Source organism: Diadema antillarum, unplaced genomic scaffold (genome assembly GCF_040938485.1).
Source record: "Diadema antillarum isolate AM-2024a unplaced genomic scaffold, OU_Dant_1.0 seq00000189_RagTag, whole genome shotgun sequence".
In the NCBI taxonomy this organism is placed as follows: Eukaryota; Metazoa; Echinodermata; class Echinoidea; order Diadematoida; family Diadematidae; genus Diadema; species Diadema antillarum.
Genome location: NW_027271253.1, coordinates 416,449 through 429,528, shown reverse-complemented (window position 1 = coordinate 429,528; position 13,080 = coordinate 416,449). Strand labels below are relative to the sequence as shown.

At 37.4% G+C, this 13,080-nt stretch overlaps 1 protein-coding gene across 1 annotated transcript in view; it reads left to right on the top strand.

Moving 5' to 3' along the window:
- LOC139728658 (uncharacterized) overlaps window positions 1-12,566 on the top strand; it is a 29,763-nt gene extending 17,197 nt beyond the window's left edge. Inside the window, exons 6-7 of the mRNA XM_071639594.1 lie at window positions 10,995-11,167; window positions 12,506-12,566. Coding sequence (XP_071495695.1) covers window positions 10,995-11,167; window positions 12,506-12,559 — 227 coding nt within the window. The 3' untranslated portion in view covers window positions 12,560-12,566. The remainder of the gene's footprint in view (window positions 1-10,994; window positions 11,168-12,505) is intronic.
- Window positions 12,567-13,080: the final 514 nt, after the last annotated feature.

Below are 13,080 nucleotides of genomic sequence, written 5' to 3'. Positions count from 1 at the left end.
GTTTTTAACATTTTAGGGTGAGATAATGAGAAGCCTCTTATGAAATATGAATGAGCAAGTAATTCCAAGACAAATCCAATGTTTATTTGATAAAAATTGGTTTTGAAATGGCTGAAATGCCCAAAACAGAGCAATCGTAATAAAAAGTGGGACCCACCTTTTATTATTATTGCTGTTTTACTTTGTTTTCGGATGTCACAGCCATTCCAAAACAGATTTTCATCAAATAAACTTTGAATTCCCCTTAAAATGGTATCCTCTGTACTCTTTCGTAAGTGATTTCTTGGTATCTCACAAAAAGTTAAAAGCCCAATCCTCGCCTCTACCAATACCACACAATCCCTTTAAGTTGTATTGCCACTGTGCTGGTCATTACCTCTCTCATATTGTACCATGATAAGTTTTGTGTTCTCAAATTTTCTTCCAATTGCAGGGAGATGGTTTAGCTCATCCTTGAATATTGTCCCTTAATTCCTTGGGCCTTTTGTTTTTCTGTTTTACTTCTAGCTACTTATCAATGTCAAAACAAAAATATTTATTCTGATTTTTTCAAATACAAATGTTTTATGATAGTTTGAAGCCAAAGTGGCATCATTTAGGTGTCAAATTTGATGTGCTTTTTCTTTTTGTCTGTACAGTCCTGATTCTCTCAAACCAAGTCTATTTACATCTGGACAAAAAAAAAAATCAGCTGTCATGATATGCTTTTATCAAGGTCACATTGTATTTTTTTTTTTTTTGCTTATCTTTTCAAGACTTGACACTAATGGAAACATGAGTCTCTTAAACACAAAATATTTGTACAGTCATTTTGTGTCACCGAAGATCTTCATTTTCTTTCTATGACAAGACGCAAAATAAAATGTCTTTTAACCCTAACTAGGCCGGGCTATTTAGGTAGTTGATAGAGCGGGGGGGGGGGGGGGGGGGGGGGGCCTGGCCAGGCCCCCCCTCCAGATCTCGGCCGTCGACCGCGCGATCGCGACGAAAATTGGCACACACATTGCCTATGATGTAATCTAAAATACCATGAAGTTATTTTTTCAAAAAAAAAATCATCATTTATGCTAAATTATGCTAATTTATGCATGATGATGCACAAAATCAGACTATTTGGTATAAATCACAAAATAAAGCTCAAAACAGGCACATTTTTTGTGTAAATATTCTTTTTAGTGTCCTTAGCAAATGTAATTTAAAAAAATTGTGATATCAGAAAAAATTCTTAAGTATTTTATTGGTTTTTTTTTATTTCTTATGTATTTCCTTGTTTTTTCGACTTTATGTTTTCCATTGTTTTTTGGATGAAATTTGTCCGCGACATCGCTCCGAACAAGAAAATATGTTATTCGTTGATTTTAATCAATAAAACACCAAAATAATCATGCTTTTATGAAATTTGCCAGTAAGCAGAGTTTGCATTGAAATTGTACACGAATTAACGTTTTTGAGCAATTTTTGGTCTGACATGCATGTACATATTTATGCGTAACTTCGTAACCGCGCGCCCGGGCGTCGCAAATTTGGTGTCAAAAGATGCGGGAGACTCGAAAGAAAAAAGTCATGAAACGTCGCGGCGATAGCTTTTTGCGATTGTGATACATCGCGCGGAACGTCGAGGGGGGGCCTCGGAGGCCCGCCCCCCCCCCCCCCCCGGCCTAGTTAGGGTTAAATGCAAAAGTAGTAGAGGTATTGTATGTGTTACAGTGGTATGTAATAGCAAATCTCTCCTACAGAATCAAAGTATATGCTGAAATCACCTGATTTATTCCATTCTATTCAGCCATATTGTCTTCTGGCCAGTTTTTTTTAAGACCCATTACTTGTATTGAACTTCAAGATCCACAACTTTGATTTGATCCAAATACTTGAAAAGCTTTTGGAGAGCACAGACCTCTGCCAAGCAGCTCATTTTCACCCATAAACTCATGCTGAAAATCGCCCAATTTCCCAATATAGAAGTCTTTTGTTTACATCATCAGCATCCAGCTGTGCGATGCCTCTTCTGAACAGAGCACGCACTGTTGTGCACGTATGCAAACCTCAAATACCAGCAGCTTGAACTCCCCAAGTTCATTGACCCTATCTGCCAAAAGATAAAAAATCCTTCAAAAATTCATAAGAATTCCCAGATTACAGCCAAACTTTAATCATCTGTTCCGTGCCTCATTATCAACTTTTCCTGCAAGTTTCATTCAAATCAGTTCACAATTTTGGAGTTATTTTCCAAACAGACAAACAAACAAACCAATGCAGATAAAAACATAACCTCCTCCCTTGGTGGGTGTAATAAACCGTACATTCATTTGTATCCTTTCCCTAATCCTTAATCCAATATTCTTATCCTTCATGTGCAATCAAACTTTGGCCAATAACTCCTTGCTTTGATGTGAGGTGAGTTTGAAAAATCAATCACATGGGTTAAAGGGGATGGCTAGTAACTGATCAGTGGGAATCAGTGGGAATGCTGGAGGATGATTGTTCCAATCCTTGTGGGATTCATTTAAGAGTACATTATATATCTACTGTTGTGTGAAAATTATTTGCTTCAGAATGGTCTCATATTCAAGTAATGTGCAGTTTAATGTATCCAGGTTAGCATGCCTGGTCAGTGACGGGGCATTAAGCAGCACATTTCTTGAATATGAGACCGTTCTGAAGCAAATTATTTTCACACAACAATAGATATATGTGTGGCGCTCCGTCGGAATGAGTCAAAAGTCGCAAAAAATGAAATCGTAGTTATGCCTATAAGTGGATTCTACAGACTCTAAGCTTTACACTGATATGTAATACAACTCATTTCGACATCCCTATAGATCATAAAAACGAATATTAACCACGTTTGTTATGTCAGTTGATTTTCTAAATAACGGAGAAAATCGCTCTCAAAGTTCAGGCTATGTTCATGCTCACAACCTGTTTCTTTCACGGGACGAAACAATACAACTGTCCTGCTTAGCGACGGCGTTTGCGCTCCATCGCACGCACTACCGTATAAGGCGATAGCTTGGGTACGTAAGATAATCAACCAATCGCAGGACAGGTCTATCATTAACGATTCTGACCAATACGGCAGCCCGAATGTAAACTTCGGCGCGTTTGTGTCCGTGCCGCTGCCGCTGCATGAATGAGTCAGTACGCGTTGTGTGTCGGCTGCGTTGTGGTTTGCCGCAAGTTTTTAACTCACAAACAAAAGGAAATAGTAGAAAGAAAAGAAGGCACGCAGTGCGTCTTACGAGAAGCGTCTTTTAGCGAGGGCGTTGATCGCTTCCATTCTCCTCCCATGTTGTTGTCAATGGAAACTAAAGAGGATGCGTTCAGCAAGTACCAATACCTAAATAGAACCTGAGAACCTATTGTAGGCGGGCACGCAATGCGTCTTACGAGAAGCGTCTTTTAGCGAGGGCGTTCATCGCTTCCATTCTCCTCCCATGTTGTTGTCAATGGAAACTAAAGAGGATGCGTTTAGCAAGTACCAATACCTATTAAATAGAACCTGAGAACCTATTCTAGGCGGGGGTTCAAAAGACAGCATCGGTAGAAAAAGTCAATGAAGTTGATTAACGATAGTCGTCTTTTGAGATCGTGTTCTTTGCGTGTACTTAAAACCCTCAAATTACGCACATGGTCGTAATGTTGCAGAGCATCAAAAACTGCTTTCGCGTCTTTTCTGCTGCAGCTGTATACAGCCGTAACATTATGAATTCCCGCCATATTAAAGGCACATTTCCTTTATAGGCGTTGCGTGCACAGTAATTATCGCTTATCACGCTTGCCAATGCTGCACATATTATACGTATCAGAAGCAAAGGTTGATGTAGGCTTGACAGCTTCACGTTGGGTTTACAATGATTCTCAGTCACTTTTCTAATAGCATAACATATAAAAAACAATTAACTTGTTGTAGCTTAAGCGGAATTATTTTTTTTTTTTACATCACATGTGCAGTTACAATCTTTCTGCGTTTGAGAAGTGGATCATAAATAACAATACTGAAAAATATTCGGAATTAATACTTAGGCCTTCTTCACTTCGTTTTGTATTCACAAACCTTATCAGAAAAAAAATGATTGCTTGATTACTTTCGGCAGTTCGGGTAAAGGAACTACCGGAAAGGAACCGCATTTAATTTTCTTTTTAACGAACCTAAGCTAATAGCAAACCATATTTCATTGTGTGATTAACGAACCTTCAGAATAATCAATTGTATTACCCCCCTCCCCCAAGGAAAAAAAAAGCATTTCAATGTCATGCGTTGTCAATAGCGATAAAAGGCCCGTTTTTATTTCGTAGTGTGTCTCAGTACTCCTGTGCTTATTTCTAAGGATGTGCCTCTCTTAATGATTGCGATTGATGTTCAACTATTTCTTTCACGCGAGCTTGAACAGGAAGAAGCTAAAATTCAGGCAAGGAGACGAGTTTTCTTCCATGAGATGCAATCATTAAGACACATCTATTCACGAAAGTTGTGTGATTGCTTACATGGCTTATGTGTTAAAGAATTGTGTCCATTACATGAATCAAGCACTATACAAAACGGTTGAAATCTACTGAAAGTCGAACTTCGTTTTGTTTTTTGTTTTTTGTTCAATTTCATTTCAATTTTAAGCGGGGATAGACTAGAAATTAGTTTGTCTATACTGGCAGGAGACATTACAGTTTTCCAGTACATGCTCCGCATTTAAACAGTCGCCATATTTTCGTGGTCAGAATCAGATAATGGACGCGTGATATATTATAACAATGAAAATAGATAACAACGAACACGCCATATGTACAAACATTATGAACTTCAATGAATTAAACTTACCTGTGATATTCTGCGTAAAAAACAAGCACGCCGATTAAATGATTTAATATAATCAATAGAGCACACAGCGATATCATGCATGGCAGATCAAATCAAGTTCAATTGGTGAGAAAGCTAAATGAAGTTAAAAAGTTGACTTCTTTTCGTTTCTCTTTCAATTCATGAAAACAGAATTACATTGTATATCTATTGAAGAGGATTGTCTCTGTTGCGAACGATCGCCATATATAGCACTGTTAGTCTCCTGCGCAAATCCGAATCCCTTAATACTTTAATTTTTGCTTGATAATGTACAAACAACCCTGCTTATAATTTCATAAAGGACTCGCAAATTCAAAGTTTCAAACCGTATACTAAGACATTATATTGTATACGGTGTATTTAAAAAAACATTTTGAATGCGTTGCGTGTTAGCATGTCAATAGCACCAATCTGCCTTTTATTTTCCGAACGTAAAGCGAACAGAAACGTAACCAAATGTTACAAAATAGAGTGAAATGCATTGTACGGCGTGGTACTATCATTAGAAGTATATCCCATTCCTTTTATTTGCTTGAACCAAACCATATGTCATTTTCGTAGCGACATCACTAGGAATTAGAATGTATGATGATAATAGTTACTCATTTTTTTTTTTTGCGCTACTATCATAGCATTTACATTTTCCAACTTTTATTGACATGCAGTACTATGTTACTGTATTGCTACGATTACGAATGTTGGTTATGAATTCAAAAGACTGGTTTATTAATCGAACTACAAAGGTAATAGCTGTTTTGAAAGTAGTTCGATACAAGTTCAAAACGCGATCGAAGTCATTGTCATAGGGGGAACTGATAGCTCTAAAAAACTTGTTTAGGCTAGTAAAGATTGCCGTATAGGCAATCTTTGTAGAAAGTTTTGACTTAGGCCATCTTTTGAGTATTTTGAGAAATTTAATAAAGAATTATTTGTTTTGATTATGTCAAGAATTAGTTTGAACTATGAGAATAAAAAGGCGCGGTTACCCAAACAATGTCGTAGTTCGATTAGACAGTCGTGATAGGTAAAGTGAACTCATGACTTGACTAATCCTTACTGAATTGATGATCACTTCTGTAAACCATCAGTTATGTCTTGTAATCGTAGTCAAAATTCTTTTGAGCGATGAGACGAAAACCAACAAACAAAATGCCGTGTATCATCGCTCGAGATTCCAACATTTGGCGTCACCCGACCAACAATAAGTGACAAATCGAATGGAATATTATGTTGTGGGATAGCAGACTGTGTTACGATTTTTAAATGTTTCGAGCAATTGTTTAAAAAAAGAGAGAAAATGAGGCAAAGTTCAAGAAATTAGAAAAAAGCACGTAAATGCAGGCGATCATGTTTGATCATCAAAGTAAGAGATTACAATCGGCCGTGCGGATGTATATGATTGCCTTATCTACATGTCTGATTTCTGTAAACTATGTGATATTTAAAGTTAAGTTCCCTTCCCTCCTTGATAGAAGTTTTGTTGGGTTTTCGCTATGGGCATTTATTAGGAAACGCTGTAAAAACGACAACAAATGCCTACTATACATCAAGAGATGACCTATACATACATGAAACACAAAAAATCTCTACGTTCTGATATAAATCAACTGCTTGTTTGTTTGTTTGTTTGTTTGTTTGTTTGTTTGTTTGTTTGTTTTGAATTATCATGGTCTTTGTCGGGGGGAAGATGAAGAAAAGTAGTAGAGTGTATCACTCTCAAATCCGGGTGATTGCGATAAGTGTGTATCCCCGCCCTTTCTATACAGGTAAACGATTTAAGCTTGGTATGCTATTATAAAAGCCTACATGTGTCACGCGGAAGAACTGATTCCGTGTCACTTTTAGCCTTTCATAAAATTCACGTTTTAAGATGGTAACGATAGCTTGTAGGAGATAGAGTAAGATAGCGTCACTGACTGTGGTTCTGAACACAAAAGGAGACTGAAAAATTCCTTTACAAATTAGCAGACATAATGCCGATCCTCCAACACTGTTGCTCCATTCCGTCACTGATTCTGCTATCAATGGCGAAGAAAGAATACTGGTTGCGTGATTATCCACCCCTTGATAGCAGGAAGTTTACCTTTCATTGTTAAAGGCTTCGTTGATGCGGGGTTTCAAATACTCGGATACAAGGCGTGAACATTGCCGTCCGAGTTCTTTCATTCGAAATTCCTCAGAATACGCAATTCAATGGGCAATTAGCGCTGCTACTTGGCAAAGCTGTTAGCCAACCCAATTCTTTGCAGACTTGACCTCTAACATGTCAGCTACACGCAATACACGGCAAACAGCTATCATTACAAACATTCTGATTAAAAAACAAAACAAAATGAAGAAGCACACTTTTGAGTAGCGACACAGCTTTCTGTCCCTTTCTCATATAGGTCCTACTTCTAAAAAATACACAGATGACTAGAGTCAGAATATCCTCCAAATGGAACACGAGCTATCTGGGCATTAATAATGTTTGTCTTCCGATTTCTCTCCATGCCGTCACGGCCCAAACCATCATAAGAAATAAGGCAATAAGTTTCATTAACCAGGGAAATAATAGTACGCATTACATACATTTGGCGAATTATCACACAAATGTCGACTTTATAAAAACGAGAATAATTGACAACTTAGGCCCTACTATATCTCCTGACATGAACTTTAAACAGCAAGTCACATACCAGGGAACGAAAGTAATGATTATTTGAATGAATGAATTAATGAGGCCAATTAATAACCGTTGTAAAAGTACACACACGCATAAAGAGGTTTCAAGTTCGATATGTGATCATTGTATTAGCTCATAGATAAAGTATCATAAATTTTGCTTGATCGTTCGTTGGAATTATTTTTTTTCAGTGCGATTTGTGCGTCATGTCAATCACCACTCATTGAAATGGAGTGCATGTATCAAACGAAACTCGCTGGTCATGCAATCAATAGCCTTGGTCAGCTCACTATTATTGCGTAATTCTATAGCCCTCGCCGCTTGGCCGCCGACGCCGCCGCGCGCACCATGCTTTGTTTTGTCTTCAAAGGGGTCAAGAGCAATGCCTCATTAGCATACACCCTAGCAACGGAGGCGGAGTCTCGATCTGGCAAGAACAATAGGTGCGAAACGCAACGCAAAGGCGAGCGTTAGAAAAAAATGTAACCGAAAAAAATTGTCTCAGAAAAACGGTGATTTGGGACACTTGTACTCATTTTCACACGCTGAAATTTTCTGTACAAACAGATAAAACATAAAGCAATCAAAATCCGTCATAAAAAAATTTCGACCCGAGTAGTGCTTTCCCTTCATTTTCGGCTCATTACGGGAAAACTCCCCGTGCGACTTATGACTCATTTTGTCGGAGCGCCACACATTTTATGTACTCTTAAATGAATCCCACAAGAATTGGAACAATCATCCCCCAGCATTCGCACTGATTCCCACTGATCAGTTACTAGCCTTCCCCTTTAATCCAATACTCTTATCCTTCATGTGGGCAATTCCGCGGTTAGTAACGTTACATTTTAGGGACATTGTCATGATTTAGATTAGACTCATTTCTCTATCTGCGGATGTGAAGTCTCATTAATGTCACCAGAGATCAACCTAGTGTAGACCTAGAACAGAGCAAAGAATGAAATCATTTCATGGATTATTTTAGAAGAAAGGTCTGCTTTTAATGGCGGTTAGTAACGTTACTAAAAAAGGACATAAAAAATTGATGAGCATCTTTGAACAAAAAGTTTGCTAAAACTGGTATAGCTTGAAATGAATCAACACTTATTTTTCATTTCTAGCTTTCAGGGCAATATCTACCACAAATATCCTTTCTCATTGTAACTTTGTTTGAAAATTAAGTACAAAAATCATGGTTAGTAACGTTACGGTTAGTAACGTTACGGTTTGTCCAGTGATTACAGAATTGTGTGTTAACTCAAATCATTACATGTTTCCTCATGAGAATGCAAAGTTAAAGCTAAGAAACATCAGATAAGACATGAAACTCTTAATTGCAATCATCAAACTCATGCAGTATAGTACCATTGTACTTGTATGTTAAAAAAGACTAGAAAAAAAAGTTTGCATAAATTACAAACTAAAAAAAAGTACCACTTTTAAAGACTAGGTCAAGTGATATCCACAGTTTCATAACTTTGCCAATCGCTGTTCATCATGACTCACAGTAATTCACAAAAGCAGCCTGTTTTATTGAGCAAAACAGTTAATGTGTTCCTTATCAAGAGTACATTTAATAAAGGGGAAAGAAATCAAAGAGCAAAAACTAATGTACCGGTATGTAGTATGTACAGTGTATGGCCAATTGTGGTGTGCGTAGTCATTGCACAATAGGAATCCAGCATAATGCAATGTTTTATATTATTGTGAAAGTAGTTTAAGTCATATGATATTAACTCAAATAATACAGTGTATTAGTTGAATTCATGTTTATTCAAGTCTAGAGACATGTATTTTTTTTCTTTTAGACCAGTTTGAATGTCTTATCTCTGCATTGTTCTGAAAACAAAAGTCTGTTCGCTGTACCTGAAACGTAATTAACCCCAACAAACCATTGTATGATAATTTCAAATTGGGACAGAAAATTTGAAGTGATGGCCTCAATTGTTTTTAACACTACTTTCCACACAAAATGCTCTGCTGGCCCACAGATTCCATCGATTGCCCCTTCCCAAGGGAAGTGGTTAAAAAAAAAAAAAAAATCGCTCAATGTGCACCTTGTGAGCCTTCTGTAGTGATGCGAATGCTGCAGACCCCCCCCCCAACATATCCCGCCACGATTCCGCAACGCGCAAAGATTTTGCCGCATCGTTTCATGACTTTTTTCATTGAAGTCTCCCGCATATTTTGAGACAAAATTTGCGACGTCCGGGTACACCGTTCTGTAGTTATGTAATGTTTTGCATAAATGCATGTCGACTTGAAAACAGCTCATATTCGTGATATCGTGTGCAAATCCAATGCAAATTGTGTTTTTTTGTTAATTTGATAATAATTAGATTGTTTCAACCTTTGACCAGTGAAATTAATCAGTTGTAATGTAGATAAGCTTGAAAAAATGCCTGTAACAAATTTTGGCAATAAAACCAATAGAAAACAAAAGGGGAAAAACATTAAAATACATAAGAAATTAACAAAACAATAAAAAACAAAGAAACTGATTTTGATTTTGCTATTTTTTTGTAAGAAAATTGTTTTATGTGTCTTGAGGAACTCTTACACAAAAATTTAGCAATCCTTCAGTCTTTTTTATGGCGTTATAGGTGAAAATATGATTTCATTTGTAAATTTGCATATTTAATTTACTAAAAAAACAAAACAATATCTTTTCCTGTATGACCACGTAATCTTGTAGTTGACATCTATCATCAGGTAAAATTTTGCCAGACCAGGACCTGTCCATTGGAGTCTTATTCACTTATTTCATGGTTAGTAACGTTACAATACACACAGGCTGTGGTTAGTAACGTTACGTGGTTAGTAACGTAACACATTTTGACTGCCGTTATTTCTAACTTCTATAATGATTAGTAATACTTATTTTTATATTTCAATTAGTCATTGGACACAGCAGGAAAAATTGAAATATTATCATTCATAGACACTTTATACTCTCTGGAGGTAAATAATTTCACTTTTTGGTTAGTAACGTTACATGACTGTCTGATGGTTGGGGAAATGCACACATGTTTGCATTTTGAAGACATATAAGTTGATTTTACTTAATCTATCCATGAGAGTACTGCATTGCCTCTATGAATTCAATATTTGTGGCTAGAAAATGGCATTTAACTTGACTAGCTATCTTCTTTGCCATTATGGAGATTTTGCTGATGAAATTCAATCTGAAAGATTACTTGTTCAAAATTGGTGAATTCAATACCTAAAACTATCAAGATACCCTGAAAACTAGTTTTTCCTGAAATATCAATGTGTTCTTTCTGAAGTCAAACACAAAAATCAACGAAAAAACCAAATTGAAATTTTATGGTCATGTCCCTCTAACTGCGGAATTGCCCATGTGCATTCAAACTTTGGCCAATAACTCCTTGCTTAGATGTGAGGTGAGTTTGAAAAATCAATCACATGGGTTAAGACCATGTTAAATGCTGGTTTTCCTTATAGAACATCTCACGTTTTATTTTTGTGTTGCAGATTTTAAGACATTACCAGGGACGTTTGCAATCCTTGGTCTGTTTGTGCTGCCCCTCTGGCTCTACGCCCACTACACCGGAGTTCTAGGGAAGACCCTCCATGTGCCGCTGGTTGTACAGTATGCAGGGATAGGCTTCTTGAGTGCTGGGAGGGCACTGTGCTTCTCAGTTGAGGTGGGTTGATTTTATGTGCAGATTTGAAGATGGGAGATGATGAAGGAGAAAACTTATGTGGGTGTGTTTACTCAAGAATTGTCAAAAGAGCAGCTCTTGATGGTTTAAAGACCCAGTAGCATATGGATGCTTGAAGTGGGAAGGCTGGCCTGGCTCAGATACTGTATACGCTATATATTTAGCGAGTCTAAATTTTCACGAATAGGGACATCCCGATGCTCAGATACTGTATACGCTATATATTTAGCGAGTCTAAATTTTCACGAATAGGGACTTCCCGACGCTCAGATACTGTATACGCTGTATATTTAGCGAGTCTAAATTTTCGCGAATAGAGACTTCGAAACGATTTCACAAGTGGTTAAATTCGCGATCGTGGAATACTGTACTGAATGGAGAAACATGCATCACATTGATATTGGGATCAGAGTCATTATTTTTCCGTGTCTTTGATTTTGAGAGTAGCACCTGACTCGTGAAATTCGGGAAAATAAAAACCTCGCAAAATGTTCGGCGTATACAGTATATAGTTGAGAAACCTCGTAATGAACTTTGTATGCTTTATCACTGATTTCTGTCTTAGTACACACACAGCCAAAGAATCTCAACTGAAGTTGGTTGTTCCCGCTGAGCGTACGCTTTGATGCACATTATTTGCTGACCGGTGCTATTCCTGATTTTTGAAGGTACCCTGCACCTGGTTGGCAGCAAACGAATCTGTCCACCCATGAATTCCATGCTAATGGGTTGTTAGATTGCATTTAGCCTTCTTTTTCGTGTTGATGTCCAGGGCCCTGTTTTATGAAGAGTTATAATTGATTACTCTAGTTGATTTCTGTGGCAAGTCTATGGCAGCCTGTGTGGTAAGGAAATTTATAATCGATTATATCTTTTGATAAAACGAGGCCCAGAAGGGTGACATTACTTGCTGCACGGAGTTTCGAATACCTGTTGTAAAGATGCTAGACAGGAGATCCCATACTGTATGCATTCTAGATTTTCAAAACTTGGTGATTAATATGTGAATGACAGTAAAGACAAAGCTGTGATTATTTGACTGAAACATTTGGATTTAAAACTTTAAAGTAGTTGTACCCTCCCATTCTATAGAATATCTTTATACATGGTGTGTATGTGAGAAAGAGATTTTTCTTTTTACATGATGTAATGAATAACTTCTGTACTATCTGTATATTGTTCCTCCCATGATAGTTTTGTAGAGTGTGAAAGTTGTTAGAATTTCCACACCACAAAGTATTTCCCAAAAGAGTATCTCTATCATGAGGTGTTTGATTTTATACATTGTTATGGATGCCATGGTTTCTTTCTTTGTGGCAGGTTTTCTTCATCTACGCCCACATCATGTGTCTGGCCAAAGAGAATGAGAAGTGAATAGAGCAGTGCAAAGCCATAGAGTGTCTGGCCGTCAGAGAAGCGGTCAGTGGAATGGTCAGTATTTTGGATGCCAGCGGTCAGCACAGTACTAGTGTCAATCCTTCCCCAGTTGTCCAGCCATGGTCTCCAGAGATGACTCTTGACCAGTTTGGGGACTTTCCCTCTGGCACAGTGATTTCACAGCATGACGTAATGCAATAATCTAAGAAAGCTGGGATGCCTTTCAGCTGTGTTCGTTCCCCAGTGATGAACCAAAGGAATGAAGTATATGCCAAAGATAGAACTCATAATGGATGATGTAAGTAAAATGCCAGACATGAATTTGACAAATCATTTTTATTAGGCATTTTAGAGAGGCTGTGCATCGTACAATTGTGTCACAATACTTACAGGATATGCATACTCAATGGGGAAACAATGTAAGATTTTTCCTCGCAAAGAAATATGTTTTCAGCAATGTATAGGTCGTTAAATTGATGTCATAAAATTACAGTTAACGTCCAGGCTGAGGCTTTAAT